The 24,503-nt window shown below is 43.8% G+C and overlaps 1 protein-coding gene across 11 annotated transcripts in view; it reads left to right on the top strand.

The window, feature by feature from the left end:
* LOC118398685 (protein FAM184A-like) overlaps positions 1-24,503 on the top strand; it is a 120,923-nt gene that overhangs the window by 57,710 nt on the left and 38,710 nt on the right. For all 11 annotated transcript variants that reach the window (XR_008071160.1, XM_052471010.1, XM_052471009.1 and 8 more), the window contains 5 exons: positions 2,444-2,566; positions 3,065-3,226; positions 5,026-5,147; positions 19,865-20,015; positions 23,642-23,854. Coding sequence is in view for 10 of the 11 variants with exons in the window: in XM_052471010.1 (XP_052326970.1) it covers positions 2,444-2,566; positions 3,065-3,226; positions 5,026-5,147; positions 19,865-20,015; positions 23,642-23,854 (771 nt within the window). In the remaining variant the exon portion in view is untranslated. The remainder of the gene's footprint in view (positions 1-2,443; positions 2,567-3,064; positions 3,227-5,025; positions 5,148-19,864; positions 20,016-23,641; positions 23,855-24,503) is intronic.

The raw sequence follows: 24,503 nt of genomic DNA, 5'->3' as shown, positions 1-24,503 counted from the left end.
CTCTCCAACATGGTTGCATGATTTACTCTTTATGTAATAAAATACCGGCCAAATGACAGATGTTGGGTTAAGCCGATGTAATTAGCCAGTCCCTTGTTTATATCAGGGCCGGCCAACCTAACACCATTGTGGCCTCTACTCTCTGGCAATTTGAAGGATGACAGTGGCTTTCCTCATGGGCTTTGGAATGTGTGTACGTGCGTGGGTGTCTCTGACACACAATGACCCTGTTAATTCTTCATCGTCAACACATTTTCCACTGTTTCTCCTTCTTGTTTTAAATGGGAGGAAATGGAGGTAACGACCCCTCTTGTTCTTCCACCAGGATGCTATTTGAGCTCCGGAGTCTCATCGGCAGAGGAAGACTGTGATTACACCTGTCTGCACCTCACCAGCTGCTTTCAGGAACCTTATCTCAGGCAGACAAACGTTGGTCGATCCCGTGTGTGTGTGTGTGTGTGTGTGTGTGTGTGTGTGTGTGTGTGTGTGTGTGTGTGTGTGTGTGTGTGTGTGTGTGTGTGTGTGTGTGTGTGTGTGTGTGTGTGTGTGTGTGTGTGTGTGTGTGTGTGTGTGTGTGTGTGAGAATTTCTCTATCTATCATCTCTGCTCCTCGCTCTCTCAAATGGGAATGGAGAGAGCGGAGAAAGGAGAGCATAATGAAATGGGTCTATGTTTGTGCGGCGGTGAGTCATTGTAGTCGCAAAGAGCAGCTTGACAAGGCCATGTGGCGGCAGCTGACATCATATTTTGGGCCAACTCCCCCAGGCTCTTCCTCTGTGTACAGCAGAGAGTAATTTTGTCGTCAGCACCAAGGTGTGGGATGGACTTTTTAGTTTGGACACTGAGATAGAACTAGTGACTAGTCAAACTACCGTGGCCCGGCTGACAGATTTTGTGTGGCACAATGGTAGGTTTAGAAGCTTTGAAGAGTATGCACTCTTCAAGAAGCGTGGGAAATGGGAACTCAACGTCTTCGCACACACATCCCTTAACTTGACACCCAGTGTAAAAAAGAAACATAGGGGAAGACTCTAAAAAGATTAAATGCATAATGTCATACACTCTTGTTGGGATGGGATCACGACACATAGTTGAGCTCCTATTTGCATATGTGAGTGCAGAGAAGGATGAAAACGCTAAACGATGTAGCCTTAACCTACCAGACACGCGCCTACAGTGTGCAGCGCAGTACTCAGCCTTACTTAGTCCATCGCGCTGACCAGTCTTCTGCTCATACCTTTTGAGATTGCACTTTGAAGTGTCTGTTTTATATTCCTTTTTGGGTCATTGGAAAGCAACCATGCTGCTGTGTCAATCCCCTTCTGGATCAGAGGAACCTTAATATTGGAGTGGACATGGTTCACATAGTAGTCTGTCACTAGTCAGCTCAATGCATTTAGTGTTTATTTGGCAGTCATTGATTTAGGTCCAAGGCGTCCTTTCAGAGTTTATTTTATTTTATTTTACTTTTATTTAACTAGGCAAGTCAGTTAAGAACAAACTCTTAAGAGTAATATACTAGTCATAATGTTTTTATGAAAGACTTCTGTTTTCGTAGAAGATAGGCCTATATGAAGGGGTTTGAACAATGTCCTGTCCACAGTTGAATCAGCACTGACGTTAAGAGATGCAGAGCTGTTGAGAATTTCATGAGAAAATCATCTTTTTGGCATTTCCATGCCTGGTGCTAAAAAATGGCACTCGTTCCCTCCATCTCATTGGCCTGTCCCTGCTATGGTGATGTCTACTGATTTATATTGTCACTTTGGTATCGTCTACTGGCACAAATATCCTGCAATGAGAGTGAAATGGTAGACTAGCGATCTATGCCATACGAGAAATGTCTGAAGGCTGCATTTGATCTGTGATATCGCACCGTCACAGTGAAAAATCTTTCCTCCCTGCAAATGGAATTCCATAATGTGACATGACTTTTATCAGTCAACACTGCATCATTAATTTGCTTTGCAGACATCCTTGTCTTGAGTGGCCTGACGTTGCTTAAATAATAAACTCACTCATGTCATCTGTTTTCCCAGCAGGATATTAACCACCTGCCCAGGGGTACCACATGTAATGTGTCACTTGTGATTTAAACACACACACACACACACACACACACACACAACCTCCTAAATATAACAGCTCTCAATACAAGCCCTCCTCCAAAGAGCTCCACTGAATCCATATTACCGGATTGTGTAAAAACGATGCTGACAAAACTCTTTTTATTAGTGTGTTCATGTGAATAATGCCAACTATTGTCCTTTCATGTACTATTCATTCCCTTTAAACTGGCATTGATTTTCCTCATTGATTTTCCTCTAAAAGCACAATTATATCTACTAAGTATTTTCAATTCATAAAAAGCCTATAATATTGTAAGCCCTGTAATGGTTATTGTGCTGGTATTATTATAACAGTCTTTGTGGTATGCCTACAGGAAATGGAGCAGCAGTTTGAGAGGGAGAGGCTCTCATTGGTGGAGCAGAAGAACCATCTCAGACAACAACTGGACAGCTTGAGGGAGGAGCTCGCCGCCAAACTTGAACAAGCCAATCAGGAGGTCAGTCATGAGTCACTCTACCTATCAGATCTCTCCTCTTTCTCAATTCATTTTGACCATGTATTGTGGTCAGACACATAGAATTAGAATTACTGGTGCTAATTGGTGGTGTTTGAATTTTGACGCTTTCGATTCTCAGAAAACAAACCAGGTTTGAAAGGAAAATAACAGTCTTTGCTCATTTGCAGTTTCCCAACTCTACTGAAGGGAATGTCTAGGAGTTCATTACAGCTGGTTAAGATGTTAATGCCTCTCTGAGCACTGAGACAGACTTCTAGAGAACAGCTGCTGATGTGTAGAGTGTGTCTTGACTCATTTCAAGTGCAGATTCCCAATTGTAATTTATTACAAAAGGGAATATATTTGACTACTTTATTACAGCTGTTTTTAAAGCCTGTCTGGGTACTGTGGTGTATGATAGACTTCTAGCCTTTATTCTTGTTCTGTGCTGAGTGTGGGTCTGCTCTCCCTCCCTCCCTGTCCCTCCCCTGTGTGCAGGTGTTGCTCCTGCAGGAGCTGGTGAAGGAGGGTGAGCAGGGCATGGGTTCAGCAGAGGGACACATCTCCAACCTGAAGGAGGCCCAGGACAAACTAGTGGAGGAGTTGGACGCTACCAGAGCCAGACTGAGAGAGACCAGCAACCTGCTGACCGCCCTGCAGGTGAGAGCACTGTTACAGCGCACACACACACACATACACACACACAGGCAGGTACACGCAAACACACACAAATAGATTTTTTATGGGTCCTTGGTGGGTTTACCTCATCAGGGAGCCATTGGATTCTCCAACAGGCACCCTAATGATTTTCCTTCCTCATTCCCTCTTCTGACCGGGTATTTATTGATTGTGTATTAAGCTTATTTATGGGGGTAATAAAGTTTATCTGTACTGAATAGCCTTGAGTCTATTCCCTTACTAAATCTATCACGTCCACCCGCTTTGACCCAGATTCCAATTCTTCATGTGCCAAGAAGGCTTTCCAGCAGCTTTGTCCCAGATTTAAATTATTCATATGCCAAGCAGGCTTTCCAGCAGCTTTGTCCCAGATTCCAATTCTTCATATGCCAAGTAGGCTTTCCAGCAGCTTTGTCCCAGATTCCAATTCTTCATATGCCGAGCAGGCTTTCCAGCAGCTTTGTCCCAGATTCCAATTCTTCATATGCCGAGCAGGCTTTCCATCAGCTTTGTCCCAGATTCCAATTCTTCATATGCCAAGCAGGCTTTCCAGCAGCTTTGTCCCAGATTCCAATTCTTCATATGCTGAACAGGCTTTCCAGCAGCTTTGTCCCAGATTCCAATTCTTCATATGCCAAGTAGGCTTTCCAGCAGCTTTGTCCCAGATTCCAATTCTTCATATGCCAAGCAGGCTTTCCAGCAGCTTTGTCCCAGATTCCAATTCTTCATATGCCGAGCAGGCAATTTTCCAGCAGCTTTGTCCCAGATTCCAATTCTTCATATGCCGAGCAGGCTTTCCAGCAGCTTTGTCCCAGATTCCAATTCTTCATATGCCGAGCAGGCTTTCCAGCAGCTTTGTCCCAGATTCCAATTCTTCACATGCCGAGCAGGCTTTCCAGCAGCTTTGTCCCAGATTCCAATTCTTCATATGCCGAGCAAGCTTTCCAGCAGCTTTGTCCCAGATTCCAATTCTTCATATGCCGAGCAGGCTTTCCAGCAGCTTTGTCCCAGATTCCAATTCTTCATATGCCGAGCAGGCTTTCCAGCAGCTTTGTCTCAGATTCCAATTATTCATATGCCGAGCAGGCTTTCCAGCAGCTTTGTCCCAGATTCCAATTCTTCATATGCCAAGTAGGCTTTCCAGCAGCTTTGTCCCAGATTCCAATTCTTCATATGCCAAGCAGGCTTTCCAGCAGCTTTGTCCCAGATTCCAATTCTTCATATGCCGAGCAGGCTTTCCAGCAGCTTTGTCCCAGATTCCAATTCTTCATATGCCGAGCAGGCTTTCCAGCAGCTTTGTCCCAGATTCCAATTCTTCATATGCCGAGCAGGCTTTCCAGCAGCTTTGGGTTGACATACCTAATCAGGCTCAGATTGTAAATTTTGTTCTCATCTTTAAGGAGCCCATGTGGCATTGGCACTTCATTATGCCATTGACCTTCTGAGGCTCCCCTCTCTCCTCTTCCCTCTCTCGCTCCCTCGCTCTGGTCCTGCGTAATGAAGCAGGCTGTAGTCTGAATGAATGTCAGGGGAAGTTTTGGAGCGGCATTGATGGTAGTAGGTCCAGGCTGTTTTTCCTCTCCTCTGACTTATCACACAGAGCACAGAGCGCCCATGTTCACATAGGCCCCCAAGATCCTCATTGGTAGTAATGTGTGTTGACTCCTGTCCATACAGGGTTAGATCTCATGCTCAATTGTGTTACTTATCATGAGAGTTAATATCATTAACCCTTTCTCTCTTTATTCATGTCTTTCTGTCTTTCTCCTTCCCCGTCTCAGGGAGAGATGGAGGCCCAGAAGAAGCAACATGAGGCTAAAGTCATCACTATTAAAGAGGACGAGAAGCTCAAGATGGACAAGATTGCACTGGAACTGGAGCTCAAGTGGACCGAGACGTTAAGGTGTGTGTGGTGTGTGTGTGTGTGTGTGCGTACATGCATTTCTTGTTTTTGGGTCTGCCTTGGCCCTGGGGTTAATTTGGTTGACATGTGCCAAGGATGGCGATGGAGAAGTTAAGTGAAAGAGTGAATCCAGCTTCATACTAATAATACCAGTCCAGGGCTGGTCTCTCCCCAGCAGGAGGTCCTTCTCTCCCTGGCTCAGAGGATTATGAATGGACGGCTTCATTTAAAAAAGAGCCAGTGCTGCAACACAGATTATGACCACTGAAAAGGCCATTGGAATGATCTTTAGAGGGCTCATCGTCCACACAGATCATTAGAGTAATAATAACACTAATAATGCTGTACTTGTAAGTACTGTAGCAAGCTAGGTCACACATTGAGTTTATGTGCAAGTGAAAGAGGAGGAGATTATGATGATGATGATGAGAAATTATACTGCCCCAAAATATGGGCCTTCATTTTTCACAACATTTGTTCAGCCGCTGCCCTCGTCTACCTCTAAATGTGTTTTTCGTCTGAAGCAAAAGCGGTTGTTTACCAAGGGATTTGAGCCCGAGTGACAACAAGGCTGTGACAAGCCACTGCTTATGAATTTCAAGTGTAAAAACATTTTTGTTGGCACAATAAAGGGCCATTTGAATCTCAATCGACCACAGCGCATCAGGGACATGTGAATCACAGTGTGAACAGAACTGCAGCTCAGAGATGTGACACTGGAGATGAGGAGGAGGAGGAGGAAGTTCATCCTAGCTCATCAGACAGAGTCCAATTAGTGTCTCTCTCCCTTGCTGGGGTCAATACATGTGTTAATACAGCATTAGGGATGCCTGATTACCAGGAAGGCTCTGCTACACATGGACTTCTACAATAACACCATCCAGATCAGCTCAAAGTTTCCTCCTGTCCTCCTCTTTATCTCGTGTACTGTAATTAGGTCTCATTTACCCTCCTCTCTCGCAATGTGCATATTTCACAGTTGCATTCCCCTTCAGCTCCGTTTCATTTTGTAATTTGTAAGTTATGCATTTTACATGCTCTTTAGTTCTGACAGCATTTAGGGTTTTTATTAAGTGAGATAGTAATTCAAACTAAATTGAAGACTGCTTTTTCACTAGTAAAGCATAATGCAAAACACAACCCCCGGCGGTTCTGATTGTACTTCTGCCATGTCGGACTCGAGCCAACATGCCACTCAGGGAGAGAGAGAGGTGAAGGCAGAGGGAGAGATATTCCCATTTTCCTCCTTCCTCCTCTGTTCTAGGCCCTTCTCAGTAGGAGGAGGTGCTAAGGAGCACCTCTCTTTCATGTCCTGTGACGGACTGTCAGACACATCTCTCCTCCTGCTGGTGATGTGGAGCGAGATACAGCAGCAGAAATACCCACATTTAAAGCCTCCTCTCTCTGTTTACCTTATGTAATGGTGGGCTTGAACATGAACGGCATTAGCAAGAGGGACAATGCAGATGGGCGGCACCACCCGACCACACCGCAGCGTCTATGACAGCCGCCACGCACACCTGCACAGAGAAGACATGGAGAATACACACACACACGTAGCGTCACAGACGGAAAATTATTGAACAGAGCTGGTCTGGCTCTGTGTATGTTCTGGGAGAGATGGTCCTTTAAGGTCCACCATTCCAGACGGCTAGAATAGAACAGGGAGCTTCGCTACTGTGTGTTTCATTGCGGTGATGTCAGAACTGGGTATAATGAACATCCACAGTCAGTTTCTATCAATTGAGATTTACCTCAGTCAAATGAAAGCTTTGTGAGAGATGCAGTTATTGGCGTTGGTGTGCCCCAGATGTGGGCGGAAGAAATGATATTGCTGTTTAGACAGTCAGTTGATGGAGTCACTGACGTAGCACACATCCCCGAAGACCCTGCAAGGCGGGGGGGCTCACGCGCTTTGTTGTTGGGTTAGGGTCCCCCTGAAGGTCAGGCCACCCAGAGAGCTCATGAACATGTCATAAGCCATGCATTTTTGGGGTGGAATTACAGGAAATTAGCTTGAAAACTGCAACAATGTCTCTCAGCCTCATGGCAAAATATGTAGAATTACAGGAAATTAGCTCAGGGATTCTTGAAAGTCAGGCTAATCCTTGTCCAGCAGGGAAACAACATTTTTATAGTTGAAAAAAAAAATGTGTTGGATTATTTGAGTTTATGTACATTTAGGGGAATTTTTATAGGAAAATATAAATGTGGAGAATTTTCTAAATACTTTCAATACTAGTAATTTCATGTCGCCTATATGCCTGGAAATTCCCTTGTCCTGTCACGATCGTCGTAAGAAGCGGACCAAAGCGCAGCGTGGTGTGAATGCATCATTTTAATGGATGACGAAAACACGAAGTAAACTGAACAAAACAATAAATGAACAATGACTGTGAAGCTATATACCAAATGTGCTGACACAAGCAACTAACATAGACAATCACCCACAACCCACAATGACAAAATCCCAATCAGAGACAACGACTAACACCTGCCTCTGATTGAGAACCATATCAGGCCAAACACAGAAACAGACAAACTAGACATCCAACATAGAATGCCCACTCAGATCACACCCTGACCAAACAAAACCTAAAAACATACAAAGCAAACTATTGTCAGGGCGTGACATGTCCAGAGCAAAGGATCCCAATTTCAAACTTTAAAAAAAAACTACCAATAATGCATATTAATTAGAGGTCGACCAATTATGATTTTTTTTTTTTTTAACTCTGTTTATTAAGTTTCACACACACACACACACATAGACAAGACAAAGCAATATAAGTAATATACTCAACTAGAAAAAAAAAAAAAGAAAAAAAATACAAATAAAAAAATAGCTTTAAAGATACCATACTTTAGACAAGTTAAACACACCAGGCAGAAGGCTACAGAGGTTAAATGGCAATCTATAGTACAGGGACAGAGCAAACACCTCACCATTGTTCCTGTAAACAGTCAAGGGATAAGGGTGGAGAAATGCAACCACTCACAGAGAGTCATGGCCACAGACCGACCATCCACTGGACAGTTTTTTTTTACAATGCTTTAAAATAAAAAAAATTATATGATTATTCATGTAGGCGTGAACAAAGTGTAAAAATAACTGGGAAAAACAAGCTCACACTTCAGTCTCTGCCCGAGCAAGATGAACAAGGCATCTGCGGATCACAATCAATAAGCACATGGACCTTAATGCCCCCCCCAGCAAAAACACAGAGAGAGGCTCCTCCAACCCTTAAGTCACAGACTTATTTTAGTATTAATTGGAATGCCATCAGAGGATGGACTGTTTAAAGTAAGACCGGAATGGAGCCCAAGCCTCATTAAACAGTTTGGTGTTCCCACGTGAATTGAATTTAGATTATATAGATTTTTTCTAGTTTCAGAGAGCACAACACATCCCTCACCCAATATTTATAAGATGGGGGAGCTGCCATCTTCCAGTTCTGTAGTATTAGCCGTCTAGCAAAAAGAGTTGTATAAGCAACAGTGTCCGACTGGATTCTTGATAGGGGGGTACCCATGGGCAGTACTCCAAAAAGGGCTGTAAGGGGAGACGGATCTATAACAGTGTCATATATATCAGAGAAACATTTAAATATTAATTCCCAGAAACCTGACAGTTTATGACAGCCCCAAAACATATGCAACAGTGTGGCTGGTTCCACTTTACATCTGACACAGGTAGGATCAAAATCAGAGAATATTCTTCCAAGTTTGGCCCCCGACCAGTGGATACGGTGAACCACCTTGAATTGAATGAGGCTGTGTCTAGTGCTAAAAGAGGACGAGTGCACCCTGTGCAGCACAGATTCCCAGGCGTCTTCCCCAAGTTCCTCCCACAAATCCTTTTCCCATCGAGTCTTTAAAGGCACCAAAGAAGGGTTCTGTAAGTCATGAATGATTGCATATACATCTGAAATTGCGCCCCTAGGAAGCTTGTTCAGCTCCAAGATGCTCTCTATAGCTGTATTCGCAGGCCTATTGGGAAATCCAGGTGTGTTAGCCCTGACAAAGTTTCTAGTCTGGAGATAGCGGAAAAAGTGGGATTGGGGGAGATTGAACTTTTCCTGCAGCTGAGAAAAAGAGGCAAATGTATCATCAAAGAATAATTGGGCTAGCGAGGAGAGGCCTAGTGAGTGCCAAATGCCAAAAGCCCCATCATTCAAAGATGGAGGAAATAAAATGTTCTGATTGATTGGGCCTGATAGAGAAAAGCCTCGGAGGTTAAAGTTAAAGGCTAAACGGAACTGATTCCAAATTTTAAGAGACTGCTTTACAATTGGGTTGACACACCTTTTGCCTAGGGACACTGGGAGAGACGAGCACAGCACAGAGGAAAGTGCTGCAGGTTTACACGATTCAGACTCCATCTGGACCCAGAGTGGTCTAGGGCCAGTAGGATCAGTCTGCAGCCAGTACAGAACGGCTCTGAAATATGCAGCCCAGTAGTATGTCTGAAAATTTGGTAGAGCTAAACCCCCCAATGACCTAGGCTTCTGTAAATGTTTTCTACCAATCCGTGGTACCTTGCCATCCCAAATAAAATGCATGAATGTTTGATCCAGTGAAATAAAAAAAGATTTTGGAATAAAAATGGGTAAACATTGAAATAAATATAAAAATTTAATTAACCCTTCCGATAAGAGAAAGGGGTAGCGAATTCCAAAAAGTAAAAGATTGTTTCAATCTGTCTGCTAGAGCAACAAAGTTTTCCTGAAACAAATGTGAATATTTCCTTGTCACTTTTACTCCCAAGTAAGTGAATTGATCCCGGACAATCCTAAACTGAGAACTTGTAAAAGAGCACTTTAAAGCAGCCTTGTTTACTGGAAAAAGCTCACTCTTGCCTAGATTCAGATTGTACCCTGAGATTGATCCAAACTTTTTAAGAACAGATAGGGCACGTGGCAATGAGGTATCGGGGTTGGAGATAAACAAAAGGAGGTCGTCAGCATATAGCGAGACTTTCTGCTCCCAGCCCGCCCTGATTATGCCGTGAATGGCATCATTAGAGCGTAGTGCAATGGTGAGAGGCTCGATTGCCAAAGCAAACAACAAGGGGGAGAGTGGGCAACCCTGTCTGGATCCGCGGTGCAAGGGAAAATAGTCAGAGGACAAGTTATTAGTCCGTACCGAAGCCATGGGGGAAAAATAAAGAATCTTTATCCACGCAATGAATTTGGGGCCAAAGCCAAATCTATAAAGGGCAGCTGTTAGGTAATCCCAGTCAACGCGGTCAAACGCTTTTTCGGCATCAAGTGAGACCACCACCTCCGGGATTCAGAGGTGTATAGCGCAGAGTAAAATTGTTTAAATTGATTATTGATCTCTTTATGTATAACTGTGGTGGCACCAGACGGGGTCCTTGTTTGTGGGATTAAACGTGAGGCCTCAGATTTACGGATCTGATGCGCAAGGAGTTTACTGGCCTTGTCGCCTTGTTCATAGACTTTGTATCGAGCCCGCAAGAGTAACTGTTCAGCTTGCCTGGTAGAAAGCTCATCAAATTCAGATTGGAGTAGTTGGCGCTCTTTATGCAGATCAGAGGAAGGACATACTTCTCATCCAGTGTGGCTATGGACTCGCTCAGGTCCCGAAGTCGCTGGGAGCGAACTCTGTTTTGGTTGGCTGTATAAGAAATAATTTGGCCACGTAGGTATGCTTTGAGAGACTCCCATATGGTAGAGCAGGACATACCTGGTGTTGAATTAGTTTCTAGGAATAAGGTGATTTCAGAAGAGATGAAATTGACAAACACCTTATCTGAGAGTAAAATGGGGTTGAGACGCCATTGATAACACATAGGAGGTCGCTGGGGAAACTCTAGTTCAAGCACTAATGGTGAATGGTCAGAGATAACAATACTCTTGTAAGTACACTGCCGAAGGTTAGGCAGAAGTTTTTTGTCCAAAAAGAAGTAATCAATCCGGGAGTATGTTTGATGAACATGAGAATAAAAGGAATATTGTCTATCTGTAGGATGTAGGAAACGCCAGGCCTCAAACATAGCATATTTCTGAAGAAAGGATTGAATAAGTAGGGCACATTTAGATGGGCCTGTATTTGTTTGTGAGGACGTCAAGAACTGGGGACATTTTACAGTTGAAATCCCCCTAAAATCAACAAATGAGAATCTAAATTGGGAATAGTAGACAGAAAGGAAGAAATTAAACTTGTGTCATCCCAATTGGGAGCATAAACACTAGCCAAAACAAGAGGGTTAGAAAACAGTTCACCGGTTACTATGACGTATCGTCCCTTAGGATCAGCAATAACCTCAGAAGCTACAAAGGGAGTAGCTTTATCAACCAGAATAGCAGCACCTCTTGATTTACTATGAAAGTTCGAGTGGAACACTTGACCAACCCAGTCCTTACGCATCCTAAAATGCTCACCAGTCCTCAAGTGAGTCTCTTGTAGAAATGCAATATTTGCATTCAAACCCTTTAAGTGTGTCAACACCCTCTTACGCTTCACCGGGTTGTTAACCCCTTTGGTATTCCAAGAAATGTACTTGATCGTATTATTTCGGCCCCTCTGGGCATTCCCGTTATTCAACCCTGTCATTAGAGCATAGAATGGAAAAGCAATGAGCGCCCAAAACCCCCAGAATAACTTGTCTCAGAGTAATAATGTACGGTGGTAAATGTTTGGAAAAAGTAAAGAAAAAAACAGATAAAAAAAACTAAAAAGACAGAATGACAACATTAGAACTGAATAATTCAAACTGCCCCCCACCCCCCCCCCCATCCCAAACAATACCTCCCCAAACGAGGTACAAGCCTAAATAGAACATGTTCTCTTCGCACAGTATATCTGTGAGAGTGCAATCTTAAACCTAAACCCACAGTCCCGCTCTTTAAAGTTGCGTTTTGTTAGTGGATAAAGCAGCAAAAAGAAAGATTTGTATGTATTTTTTCAAATAAAAAAAAGGCGAATCCCTTGTGCAAACGGAATGACAAAAGCACCACTTGTAGATGTATATAATTGTATTCCCAGTCTTATAACATGCATTGAGAGGGAAAATACATCAAATGTATAAAGGCTCTCAGCCAAAAATCTAATTTGAAGTAAGGAAATCGTAGTAAGACAATCAAAAATAATAGTAATTATAATAGTAGTTGAAGCTGAGACAGCTTACAACCAATACCAAAAAACTACGTGTGCGCAACGCTGAACGTTTGCTGGGTATTAATGATGCTCAAAACTTTTAAAATTAAAGTGAGGCCCCAAAAACCGTGTAGCCTCGGGAGACATTTACTGTTAACTGGGTCAATGCAAACGGATGCAGTAAACAAATAACCAAAAATATTTTGAGTCACCGAGACAATGTGTAAACAAACTAAATAGGTGAGCGAGATAAGGCACGCACACTAGACGATCAAAACATTAGATCACCTCAAATAAGCCTGAATAGTTTCACCAACTATACAAGACTAGCCTGTTATGTCTAAGCATAATTGTACCACAAGTGGGTTACTTACTATCCACAGTACGCAAGCAACAGTTGCTGAACTGTGAGCATATTCAAGACTTCTTGATGTGACGTTGAATGTGAGCCATAGCCTCATCCGGAGATTCAAATGTGTAGTCTTTACCCTCGTTAGATATCCATAAACGGGCCGGGAATCGCAGTCCATACTTCACACTTGGATGGTCCCGAAGTACTCGTTTGGCCTGTCCGAAAGCTGCGCGCTGCCTGGAAACAGTGGGGGAGTAGTCCTGGTAGATGGAAAAGCTCTGTCCTTGAAAGCTCAGAGTGGTATTGCGGGCTCGTCGGAGGATCTCCATCTTCTCATGAAAAAAAGTGCACTCGAAGAATTATGTCACGGGGCCTCTCCCCATCCCGGGGCTTTGGGCGCAGCGACCGATGGGCTCGATCAATCAGGGGCTTTTCATCTAAGGCAAGAACATCCTTCAGCAGCCCCGAAACAAAATCCGTGGCGCGATGCATTTCGGCGGACTCTGGGACCAATTCAAGTCTCAGATTATTTCGGCGAGAGAATCCCTCTAGACTCACGCAGCTCTCCTTCACCTTTTTCAAATCTGCAGCTAGGCGTTTAACTTCAGCCTCCAGGGATGTAGTTAAATCGGAGACATTAATAGCGGAGGCCTCCAGTGCCGCAATTGTTGTAGTGTGTGACGCAGTTGTTGTTTTGAGTATTGTGATTGCTGGCACAGTCTCGTGCCGCAGGATGGTTAAATCTGCTTTTAAAGTATCAGAAACCTCCTGTATTCTGGCCTCAATCGTAGCAACCACCTGTGTTTTCATTTCAACTATCTCAGAGCGTAGTAGTTTGATGGCCTCGAGAATGCTCATTTCAGCGCCCCGGGCCCTCAGACTCAGGAGAGGGCGGTGATGAGAGCGGGTCTTGTAGGCCGGGTTTTCTCAAAGTCATGCTTTTGGCCTTATGTTTGGTCGACATGCTGACATTCGGAAGCAAAGTAGTCTTGTTTTTTACGGAAAGGGATCACCAAATTAATATTTGAAAATAAATACGGTTCTGCTGCTGAATTCACATAAACTTTAAGAATACCACGGGAGCAAACGGAAAACACGTCAGTCGCACATGGCGTCCCCTACCATCCCCCCAATTATGATTTTTCAACGCCAATACCGATTATTGGAGGACCAAAAAAGCCAATACCGATTAATCAGCCATTTTTAACATTTAAACTTTTTTTTAAATGTTGTGTGTGAATTTAAGAAAAATAAATAATATCTTTATATATATTTTTTTTGAATTTTTTTTATAAATATATATTTGTAATAATGACAATTACAACAATACTGAATGAACACTTTTATTTTAACTTAATATAATACATCAATAAAATAAATTTAGTCTCAAATAAATAATGAAAGAAAGAAATAATGCAAATGTAAATAATGCAAAAACAAAGTGTTGGAGAAGAAAGTAAAAGTGCAATATGTGCCATGTAAAAAAAGCTAACATATGAAATCTGGTGGTTCCTTTTAACATGAGTCTTCAATATTCCCAGGTAAGAAGTTTTAGGTTGTAGTTAGTTATTATAGGACTATTTCTCTCCATAACATTTGTATTTCATATACCTTTGACTATTGGATGTTCTAATAGGTACTTTGGTATTGCCAGCCTAATCTCGGGAGTTGATAGGCTTGAAGTCATAAACAGCTGCTGGCAAATGCAGTAAAGTGCTGTTTGAATGAATGCTTACGAGCCTGCTGCTGCCTACCACGCTCAGTCAGACTGCTCTATCAAATCATAGACTTAATCATAGTCATTAATATGGTAAAATCCAGAAACTATCATTTCGAAAACAAAACGTTTATTCTTTTGGTGAAATGCAGAACCGTTCCGTATTTTATCTAAGGGGTGGCATCCATAAGTCTAAATATTGCTGTTACATTGCACAACCTTCAATGTTATGTCATAATTGCGTAAAATTCTGGCAAATTAGTTCGCAACGAGCCAGTGAAGTGACACAATTTCCCTAGTTTAATATTGCCTGCTAACATGAATTTCTAACATGAATTTCTTTTAACTAAATATACAGGTTTAAAAATATATACTTCTGTGTATTGATTTTAAGAAAGGCATTGACGTTTATGGTTAGGTACAGTGCATGTTCTCCCACTTAAAAAGATGAGAGAGGCCTGTAATTTTCATCATATGTACACTTCAACTATGACAGACAAAATGAGAAAAAAAATCACATTGTAGGATTTTTAATGAAATTATTTGCAAATTATGGTGGAAAGGCAGGAACCTAGTGAAAAACCTAGAGGAACCAGGCTCTGAGGGGTGGCCAGTCTTTTTCTGACTGTGCCAAGTGGAGATTATAAGAGTACATGGCCATTAAGACAGATCAAACGTTCATAGATTACCAGCACCTCAGGAGTAAATGTCAGTTGGCTTTTCATAGCTGAGCATTCAAAGGCCGAGACAGCAGGTGCAGTAGAGGGGGAGAGAGAGGGATGAAAACAGCCGGTCCGGGACAAGGTATCATGTTTGGTGAACAGGTCAGTGTGTATAACTAACAGGTCATGGTGTATAACTAACTAGCTAGCAACTAACTAGTTCAATTTCTCTCACAATTATAAAGGATGATGATGCTGAATGAACATGGTAGCCTCACCGCGAGCTCCTAGAAAACGTTGCAGGTTTCTACTTTTTCTAGTGTGTTCTAGTGTGTTCTCTTAGTGCGATTGAGATGCCGGGCGACCCGTCCTCCATTACATTGTATGCTACTCATTAGTGAATTAGCTTGACAAACTCAGAACGAGGATCTTCTTCCAGACGGACATCAGATTCTGCAACATACTTATTCAGTTTTTCTGAGACTTGGTTTTCATCCGACATTCAAATGGATTATATTCAACCAGCGAGTTTTACAGTTCATCGAGCAGATAGGAAGTGGGTTCTCTCTGGCAAGAACAAAGGCGGTGGTGTCTACTTCATGACCAGTAACAAGTATTGCGATTGGCGCAATGTACAGGAACTTCAAAGGTTCTGCTCTCCAGACTTCGAATAGTTGGTCATCAAATGTCACTCTTTTTATCTTCCCGAGAGAGTTCTCGGGGATTATCACCATGGCTGGTGCACATCCTGCCCCAAGCAGACACCAATCACCATTGCACTGGATACTACCCTCACGCACCAGGACAAAAGGAATGCATACTTTGAGGATGCTTTTTGACGGGCCGTCCCCAGGTGTTGAAGGTAGGCAGCAACACCTCCTGCAGACTGGTCCTTAACACAGGGGCCCTACAAGGGTGCGTCCTCAGTCCCCTCCTGTACTCCTTGTATACCCAGAGATGCATGGCCTTGCACAGTTCCAACTCAATTATACATTTCACTGACAACACGAGAGCAGTATGCCTGATTACCGACAATGACAAGGAGGTCTGCACTCTGACGGCGTGGTGCCAGGTAAACAAACCTCTCCCTCAACGTCTGCCAAACAAACGAGCTGATTGTGGACTTCAGGAGGAACCAGGCTAGGCATGCCCCCATCCTCGTCAACGGAGCTACCGTGGAGACGGTCAAAACCGTCCCTGTGAAACTGCACTACGCCACTGGATGGAGTCCATTTGTGACTGACTGCCTGTGATCTTTTTGGTGTTCAGAGTGAAAGCTTGGATCTCAATGGGAATGTCACACTGACGTAATTCCTCCATTCTCGCTATACCCTCCCATTCTCCTCCCTCTACATGCTCCACTGTCCTTCTTCCATTATCCCCTACTGCCTACACTCCTCCATCCTCTCTGTCTTCTCTACATTCTCACCACTTCTTCCTTCCCATCTCCTCTGCACACCAGGTGCAGAGTTACCTCCTAGGTAATTAGCCAGATTGGGGATTCGGGGCTGGGTTATGAATATGAATGTGAGGCTCTTTACAATATAAAGGCCCTGAGAGCTGCGTGTCTGTGTTTTTCTGAAGCGATGAGGATCAACACATGTCCTTGCAGAAGTGTCAGTGGGATAAACCGGTGTGGTGCGTCATAGCACTCACTCACCCTGATGCTCATCTGGTGTTAGGAGGGACAAAAACACTGGTGGCGTCCTGCCCTTAACAACGTCATTCTCTGATAAATAACAATTAACATGCAGTCCACACTCCTACTAAAAGGTATTTGCAGCGCCTTTAAACATGTGGGCATTGGATAGCACTGAGATGGTGAGGTGGGAGATGTCTGCATGACGCCGTGGGGAATTCTACACAGACGTACGCTCTGCTCTGTTCCCGAGGATGTGGACTCGGAACACCTCCAGAGCTCTGACAGCCAGCGGTGTGCTGGAAATGTTCAGCAAATACAGGACATAATGTTGAGCTGTTAAGGCTAGGGGCCCCGCTAGCGGGACAACTTCCGGTGAAACTGGAGGGCGCACAATTCAAATAAATAATCATTAAAATTATGGATATTAAACATTTAGGAATATACAAGTGTCTTATCATTTTTAAGCTTAAATTCTTGTTAATCTAACCGCACTGTCTGATTTACAATAGGCTTTACAGCGAAAGCATGCCATGCGATTGTTTGAGGATGGCGATCCACATCAAAATATTTTTTCCACCATCTCCTCTCTAATGTTCACTGTTAGTCGGTCCCCCGTCTCTCTCCTCCTCTAATGTTCACTGTTAGTTCAACATGCAGAGAAAGGAATCTAAAAAGCCCCTAAATTTTGTCTCAAAATAAGTTTCTATTTTCTATCTAATGTTCACTGTTAGTTCAATAGGAAAAGAATATTAGCCCCGTCTCTCTTCTCTGTATCTAATGTTCACTGTTGGGAAGAAACAAGCCTGAAACCTTGGCCCCCGCATCTCTCTTGAATTATTTCTAATGTTCACCAATTTAGCATATCCTGGCATCCCTGAGCAACACTCTCTTCTATCTAATGTTCACTGTTAGTTGGCCCCCGTTCACTCTCTCCTCTCTAATGTTCACTGTTAGTCGGCCCCCGACTCTCTTCTATCTAATGTTCACTGTTAGTTGGCTATCTAATGTTCTCTCTTCTCTTCTATCTAATGTTCACTGTTAGTCGGCCCCGTCTCTCTCCTCTCTAATGTTCACTGTTAGTCGGCCCCCGTCTCTCTCCTCTCTAATGTTCACTGTTAGTCGGCCCCCGTCTCTCTCCTCTCTAATGTTCACTGTTAGTCGGCCCCCGTCTCTCTTCTCTCTAATGTTCACTGTTAGTCGGCCCCCGTCTCTCTTCTCTCTAATGTTCACTGTTAGTCGGCCCCCGTCTCTCTTCTCTCTAATGTTCACTGTTAGTTGGCCCCCGTCTCTCTTCTCTCTAATGTTCACTGTTAGTCGGCCCCCGTCTCTCTTCTCTCTAATGTTCACTGTTAGTTGGCCCCCCGTCTCTCTTCTCTCTAATGTTCACTGTTAGTCGGCCCCCGTCTCTCTCCTCTCTAATGTTCACTGTTAGTCGGCCCCCGTCTCTCTCCTCTCTAATGTTAACTGTTAGTCGGCCCCGTCTCTCTCCTCACTGTTAGTCGGCCCCCGTCTCTCTTCTCTCTAATGTTCAGTGTTAGTCAGCCCCCCGTCTCTCTCCTCACTGTTAGTCGGCCCCCGTCTCTCTTCTCTCTAATGTTCACTGTTAGTCGGCCCCCGTCTCTCTCCTCTCTAATGTTCACTGTTAGTCGGCCCCCGTCTCTCTCCTCACTGTTAGTCGGCCCCGTCTCTCTTCTCTCTAATGTTCAGTGTTAGTCAGCCCCCCGTCTCTTCTCTCTAATGTTCACTGTTAGTGGCCCCCGGCCCCGTCTCTCTTCTCTCTAATGTTCAGTGTTAGTCAGCCCCCGTCTCTTCTATCTAATGTTCACTGTTAGTCGGTCTCTCTTCTCTCCCCCGTCTCTCTTCTCTCTAATGTTCACTGTTAGTTGGCACCCAGTCTCTCTTCTCTCTAATGTTCAGTGTTAGTCGGCCCCCGTCTCTCTTCTCTCTAATGTTCAGTGTTAGTCGGCCCCCGTCTCTCTTCTCTCTAATGTTCAGTGTTAGTCGCCCCCCGTCTCTCTCCTCTCTAATGTTCACTGTTAGTCGGTCTCTTCTCCCCCGTCTCTCTCCTCACTGTTAGTCGGCCCCCGTCTCTCTTCTCTAATGTTCAGTGTTAGTCGGCCCCCGTCTCTCTTCTCTCTAATGTTCAGTGTTAGTCAGTCTCTTCTCTCTAATGTTCAGCCCCCGTCTCTCTCCTCACTGTTAGTCGGCCCCCGTCTAATGTTCTCTTCTCTCTCTAATGTTCACTGTTAGTCGGCCCCCGTCTCTCTCCTCTCTAATGTTCACTGTTAGTCGGCCCCCGTCTCTTCTCTCTAATGTTCACTGTTAGTCGGCCCCCGTCTCTCTTCTCTCTAATGTTCAGTGTTAGTCAGCCCCCCGTCTCTTCTCTCTAATGTTCAGTGTTAGTCGGCCCCCGTCTCTCTTCTCTCTAATGTTCAGTGTTAGTCAGCCCCCCGTCTCTTCTCTCTAATGTTCACTGTTAGTCAGCCCCCCGTCTCTTCTCTCTAATGTTCACTGTTAGTCAGCCCCCCGTCTCTCTTCTCTCTAATGTTCACTGTTAGTCGGCCCCCCGTCTCTCTTCTCTCTAATGTTCACTGTCAGTCGGCCCCCCGTCTCTCTTGTCTCTAATGTTCACTGTACGCACAGTGTGCTCTGGAGATGAGTGCAAATGGATTATGTTTATTAAATATGCACGTAGTGGCAGATTTTTCTCTATTTTCTTTTTGCTGCTAACAAATGTCTTGGCTGTGCTGCGTCGCTCATTCCATTGAGAAGTGGAGTTTGTGAAAGGGTCTTATAACATTCCACAGATGAAATATTTACAGAGGGGGCTTTTCAAGCATGTGCTCTTGCACGCATGACTAGCATGATGTTCACCGGAATACGTTGACCTCACGTTACTGTAAACAGACCGCTGTTCTATATGATTTGCAGCAGCTTCACTTTTTGGGAATATATTACTACTCCATTAAGTTATTTCCAGAAGGTTTTGCTTTCGGAGTCAAACTGACATTATTTTGATCTGCTGAGCCCTGGATAGTCATCATTATCTTGTGTTTATTTTATTTAATGGAAATTGTATGCATTTGGTGTGTGTGTGTGTGTGTGTGTGTGTGTGTGTGTGTGTGTGTGTGTGTGTGTGTGTGTGTGTGTGTGTGTGTGTGTGTGTGTGTGTGTGTGTGTGTGTGTGTGTGTGTGTGTGTGTGTGTGTGTGTGTGTCCACAGACAGGAGTGTAAGAAGCTGCGTGAGGAGCTAAGGGAGGATCATGAGGATGACAAGAGGGCAGCCCTCATCCAGCTGGCCCAGAACAAGGAGCAGGAGCTGGGTAGTGCCCGCGAGAGCTGGCAGAGGAAGGTGGAGGACCTACTGGAGCAGGTAAGAGACAGTCCACCCTCACCCTGCTGCACCAACTGGGTGTTGTGATATACACACTGGGCTGGGCTCCTGGTTAACTGGACAATGAGAGGAATCTATCATTTCTACATCTGTCCACTATTATCATCAGTGCTAAGGTTTGGCTGAGATTTCTATAGGGATTTAATATACCTTAAGGTCAATAACATTGGTCGTAAATGTTCACCACTTAACCCATCATATCATGAAACATCCATTTGGAAGTGTATGTCATATTAAATCATATAATATTAAATCATCCACTTCCTTAATGTCCATGAATAGACGAGTGGAGAGTGCTCAGGGCCTCGCCTTATGCAGGTAGCCATCACAATGAAAGACTGCTGAGGAACCTGTTCTGTTACCTTAGCTGTAACTCCCACTGCAGTTATAGCCTGCACTGTCACTTACACAAAAGAGGAGAGACTGTAGTGTATGAAGACACAACATGGTGAGTTTGAGGTTGTCATTTTAACCCCCTCTATTGGATATCTATTCAAATGATTGCATTTGAAATCTTCCCAAACTGGCACTGGCAGCCCTGTGAAGGAGACTGAATGGACCAAATATAATTCAAACTGAAACGTTTAAAGTACTTGAACTTGCTAATTGCATTAATATTCTACTTTACCCTCTTTATTTCCCCCTCACTGTACTTTATTCACAAACAAATACCAGTATATTTAACTGGTGTGAGTGGCTTGCATGATGCTGCTGTGTGTACTCGCTCTGGCTTGCACTAAAGATACTGGTTTCACCTCAGAACGTCCATTTTCCTTTTGTTACAGTGTGCTGTACGCAGGTCAGGGTTTATTGTGGGCAACACTTGCAGTGTTGTGTTTTTTTCAGGATGGATAGAGTATTTTACCTGGGCTATATACCTATATATACCTATATACCTGGGCTATTTACCTGGGCTATATTTCGGTTTGAAATCTCTGTTCTTTCTGAATGTACCGAAGTGTGTTTGGCTTCTCTCTTCACTCCTTGTCTCGAAACAGAGAGAGTTGTTGTAGAACCACTGTGACTGGTTGCTACAGCAGTGAAGCAACGCCATCCAGTTCACAGGCAACACGCATGAAACACTCATGACCTGAGTCTGCCCTCTTCTGAGCATGTATATTCTGTATATGCTCTGGAACTGATTCCTGGTGCACTTCCCACTGGACTGTTTTCATCTTCCTGACCCTGTGAAAGGTGTGTATTTCTCTTATTTTGATGAGACAGAATTACAGCTTCTCTGAGTGGCATGTGATTTTACTGTACCTCCTGCTCGGCTCTCTCTGCTGTGCCATAATAACTACAGTGCCTTCAGAAAGTATTCACACTCTGTTACTTTTTCCATATTGCGTTGTGTTACAGCCTGAATTTTAATCCATTTAAAATGGATTAAATGTGTATATTTTTCCCCTCACTGGCCTACACACAATACCCCATAATGTCAAAGTGGAATTATGTTTTTTTAAATGTTTTTACAAATTAATAAAAAATCTAAACCTGAAGTGTCTTGAGTCAATAACTATTTATCCCCTTTGTTATGGCAAGCCTAACTATGTTTCGGAGTAAAAATGTGCTTAACAAGTCTCACTCTGCGTGCAATAATAGTGTTTAACATGATTTTGAATGAGTACCTCATCTCCGTATCCCACACATACAATTATCTATAAGTTCCCTCAGTCGAGCAGTGAATTTCGAACACAGATTCAACCTCAAAGACCAGAGAGGTTTTCCAATGCCTCGCAAAGAAGGGCACCTATTGTTAAATGGGTAAAAAAAAATCATTAAAAAAAAGCAGACATTGAATATCCATTTGAGCAAGCTATTAATTACACTTTGGATTCTGTATCAATACACCATGTCACTACAAAGATACAGGTGCCCTTCCTACCTCAGTTGCCGGGGAGAAAGGAAACTGCTCAGGGATTTCACCATGAGGCCAATGGTAAATTTAAAACAGTTACAGAGATTATAGGAGAAAACTGGATCAGGGGGTGGATCAGCAACATTGTAGTTTGTTACTCCACAATACTAACCTTATTGACAGAGTGAAAATAAGGAAGCCTGTACAGAACAAAAAAATAATCCAAAACATGCAACCTGTTTGCAATAAGGCACTAAAGTAAAACTGCCAAAAATGAGGCAAAGAAAATAACTTTATGTCCTGAATTCAAAGCTTATGTTTTGGGCAAATCCAACAGAACACATCGTTGATTACCACTGATTATTTTCAAGCATGGTGGTGGCTGCATCATGTTATGGGTATGCTTGTCATCAGCAAGGATTAGGGAGGTTTTTTTTTATTATAAAAAGAAACGGAATAGAGCTAAGCACAGGCAAAATCGTATAGGAAAACCTGGGTTCACTCTTGGCATTCCAGGTGAAGCTAGTTGAGAGAATGCCAAGAGTGTGCAAAGCTGTCATCAAGTCTCCGGCTTGATGCTGTTTGCGCTCAGGTCCCAATGGAAGGCATAAAGTAACCTCTTATCCCTCTTCACAAGGAGTTGTGATTTTATCAGGGATGACGAGGGGTGCCATTTAGATAGCAGTCAAACATTTTCCCCAGCAGGAGGCGACTTTGATAATGACTCTGGGCACACCAGTGAGTGAGCATTACAGCCTTACAGGCGCTGTATGTCACCTCGTGTTCACTCCAAGGCAGTGTGGGTATTGATTCTATGGGAGGTGTGAATGTCTTCTGTCAATGGCCCGACTTTGCACTGTCAACAGCAACTCACGGCTTGATCACCACTAAAACCCACTAGTCCTTCTCTGACATGAACCCACAGACACGTCCACTGACTCCACTTAGATCACTGCAGCCTGTCTGCCACATGCCCACCGTATCACTGTGTCCTCTGCTGCCCAGAGGCAAACTAATACACTCTCTGCATTATAACAGTTTGTCTTTGATCTGCCTCTGGCTTGATAATGTACTATGCACTTCGTACGGTTTGTAGTCCAAATGTTTCATTACGCAGATGCTGGAAATCAATGCATGTGGGGAGAAGGAGGGCATTCAGACAGAGATTCCATTCTCAAAGGCTTTGCTCCAGAGTCAGGGTGACTTATGGAGGTGTCACCACCGTGGTTCTCTTCTTCCCATAAACTCCTCTCTTGCTCTGGGCCTAGTCAGTCTCATTATTCACAGTAATAATACTAAGTACTAATGAAGCCATGGCTGATTCATGTGGGATGACTGAGCTGTCATGTTGATCACATGTACAATACAGTACTGATTGGACGTCACCGAAGGTTGCAAAGCAGCCAAAGTTGCTCCAGGCCTACCATTTTGAAAGAATGATTTTGAGGGCGTAATGGAAAATGTAATTTTGTTGCACCCTCTAACAAAAATGTAATGTTGTGTTGCTTCAGGTCATAACTGCCGGTAAAAATTTATATCTGTTTTTGTTGTTAACAAAGTAGGCATATGTTAATGAAGTATACAGACAAACAGCTATCTGTAAGAGAGATACTAATAACACACAGACAATCTGATCTAAACTCTGTTCTTCTCTATTTCCTCTCTTTCTCTCTCTCCCATTACTTTATCTCTCTCTCGTCCTTCTCTCTCTCGCTCTCTCTCCCTTTACTTCCCTCCCTCTCATCAGATCTCGTTGCTGAAGCAGAGTCTGGAGATGCAGCTGTCTCAGTCGCAGAGCTCCCTGCAGCAGCTCCAGGCCCAGTTCAGCCAGGAGCGGGAGCACTTGAGCCAGCAGCTCCAGGAGCTGCAGCTGGAACACCAGCGCAGGGAGCACAGCCTACAGGAGGCCCACTGCTGCGCCATGCAGGACCTGGAGGAGACCCGCCAGCACGACCTCAAGGTGAGGCCCCTACCGGTCTGTCTACAAAGTCTCCGGTCATAGTAAATGTCCTGACCATCAGACCAACCCGATCACCATCAGACCAACCCCTTCTGTCTACTGGGGGGTCTAGCCATGACATTCCCCCTGTCCCTGTGACATCACTGCCTCTTATCTGTATAATTTGTACTTTATGCCCATTGACATGCACATTGCCACTCTGCTCTACAGGGTGCCCAACCCTCTTCCCTTTTACATATGAACTCTTTCAGCTTACAAGTGGTTAGAATCACTGCCAGTGTGAAAGCTCCCATCTGGTGACTTTAGAGCGCTAGATTAGATATGAGGCATTATGGGCCAGTATAGGCTCTGATGTGTCAGTAAGACTGGATATCAGTCAGGTACACAGAATGAGGAGAGCCAGTGAAGATTTACTGGTGACGTGGCCAAATGAAGTTTTACAACAGTGAGTCCATCAACATTACCAGAGACGTGAAGGGGTTGACTCCTGAGCGGATCAGTGATTTGGACCTGACCCTGATTGCTGTCTGGGACACACACTATTTTTCAATTCTTCACCCTTCAAAACGAAAAGGCTACATCAGCATAGTATTTGATGGAATTGCGATGCAACACATCTAATAATGTCCCAGGGTGTTAAATATGAGTA

This window comes from Oncorhynchus keta, chromosome 19, assembly GCF_023373465.1.
Source record: "Oncorhynchus keta strain PuntledgeMale-10-30-2019 chromosome 19, Oket_V2, whole genome shotgun sequence".
Lineage (NCBI taxonomy): Eukaryota > Metazoa > Chordata > Actinopteri > Salmoniformes > Salmonidae > Oncorhynchus > Oncorhynchus keta.
The sequence above is the reverse complement of the archived record's forward strand: the minus strand, read 5'-3'. Positions and strand labels throughout refer to the sequence as shown.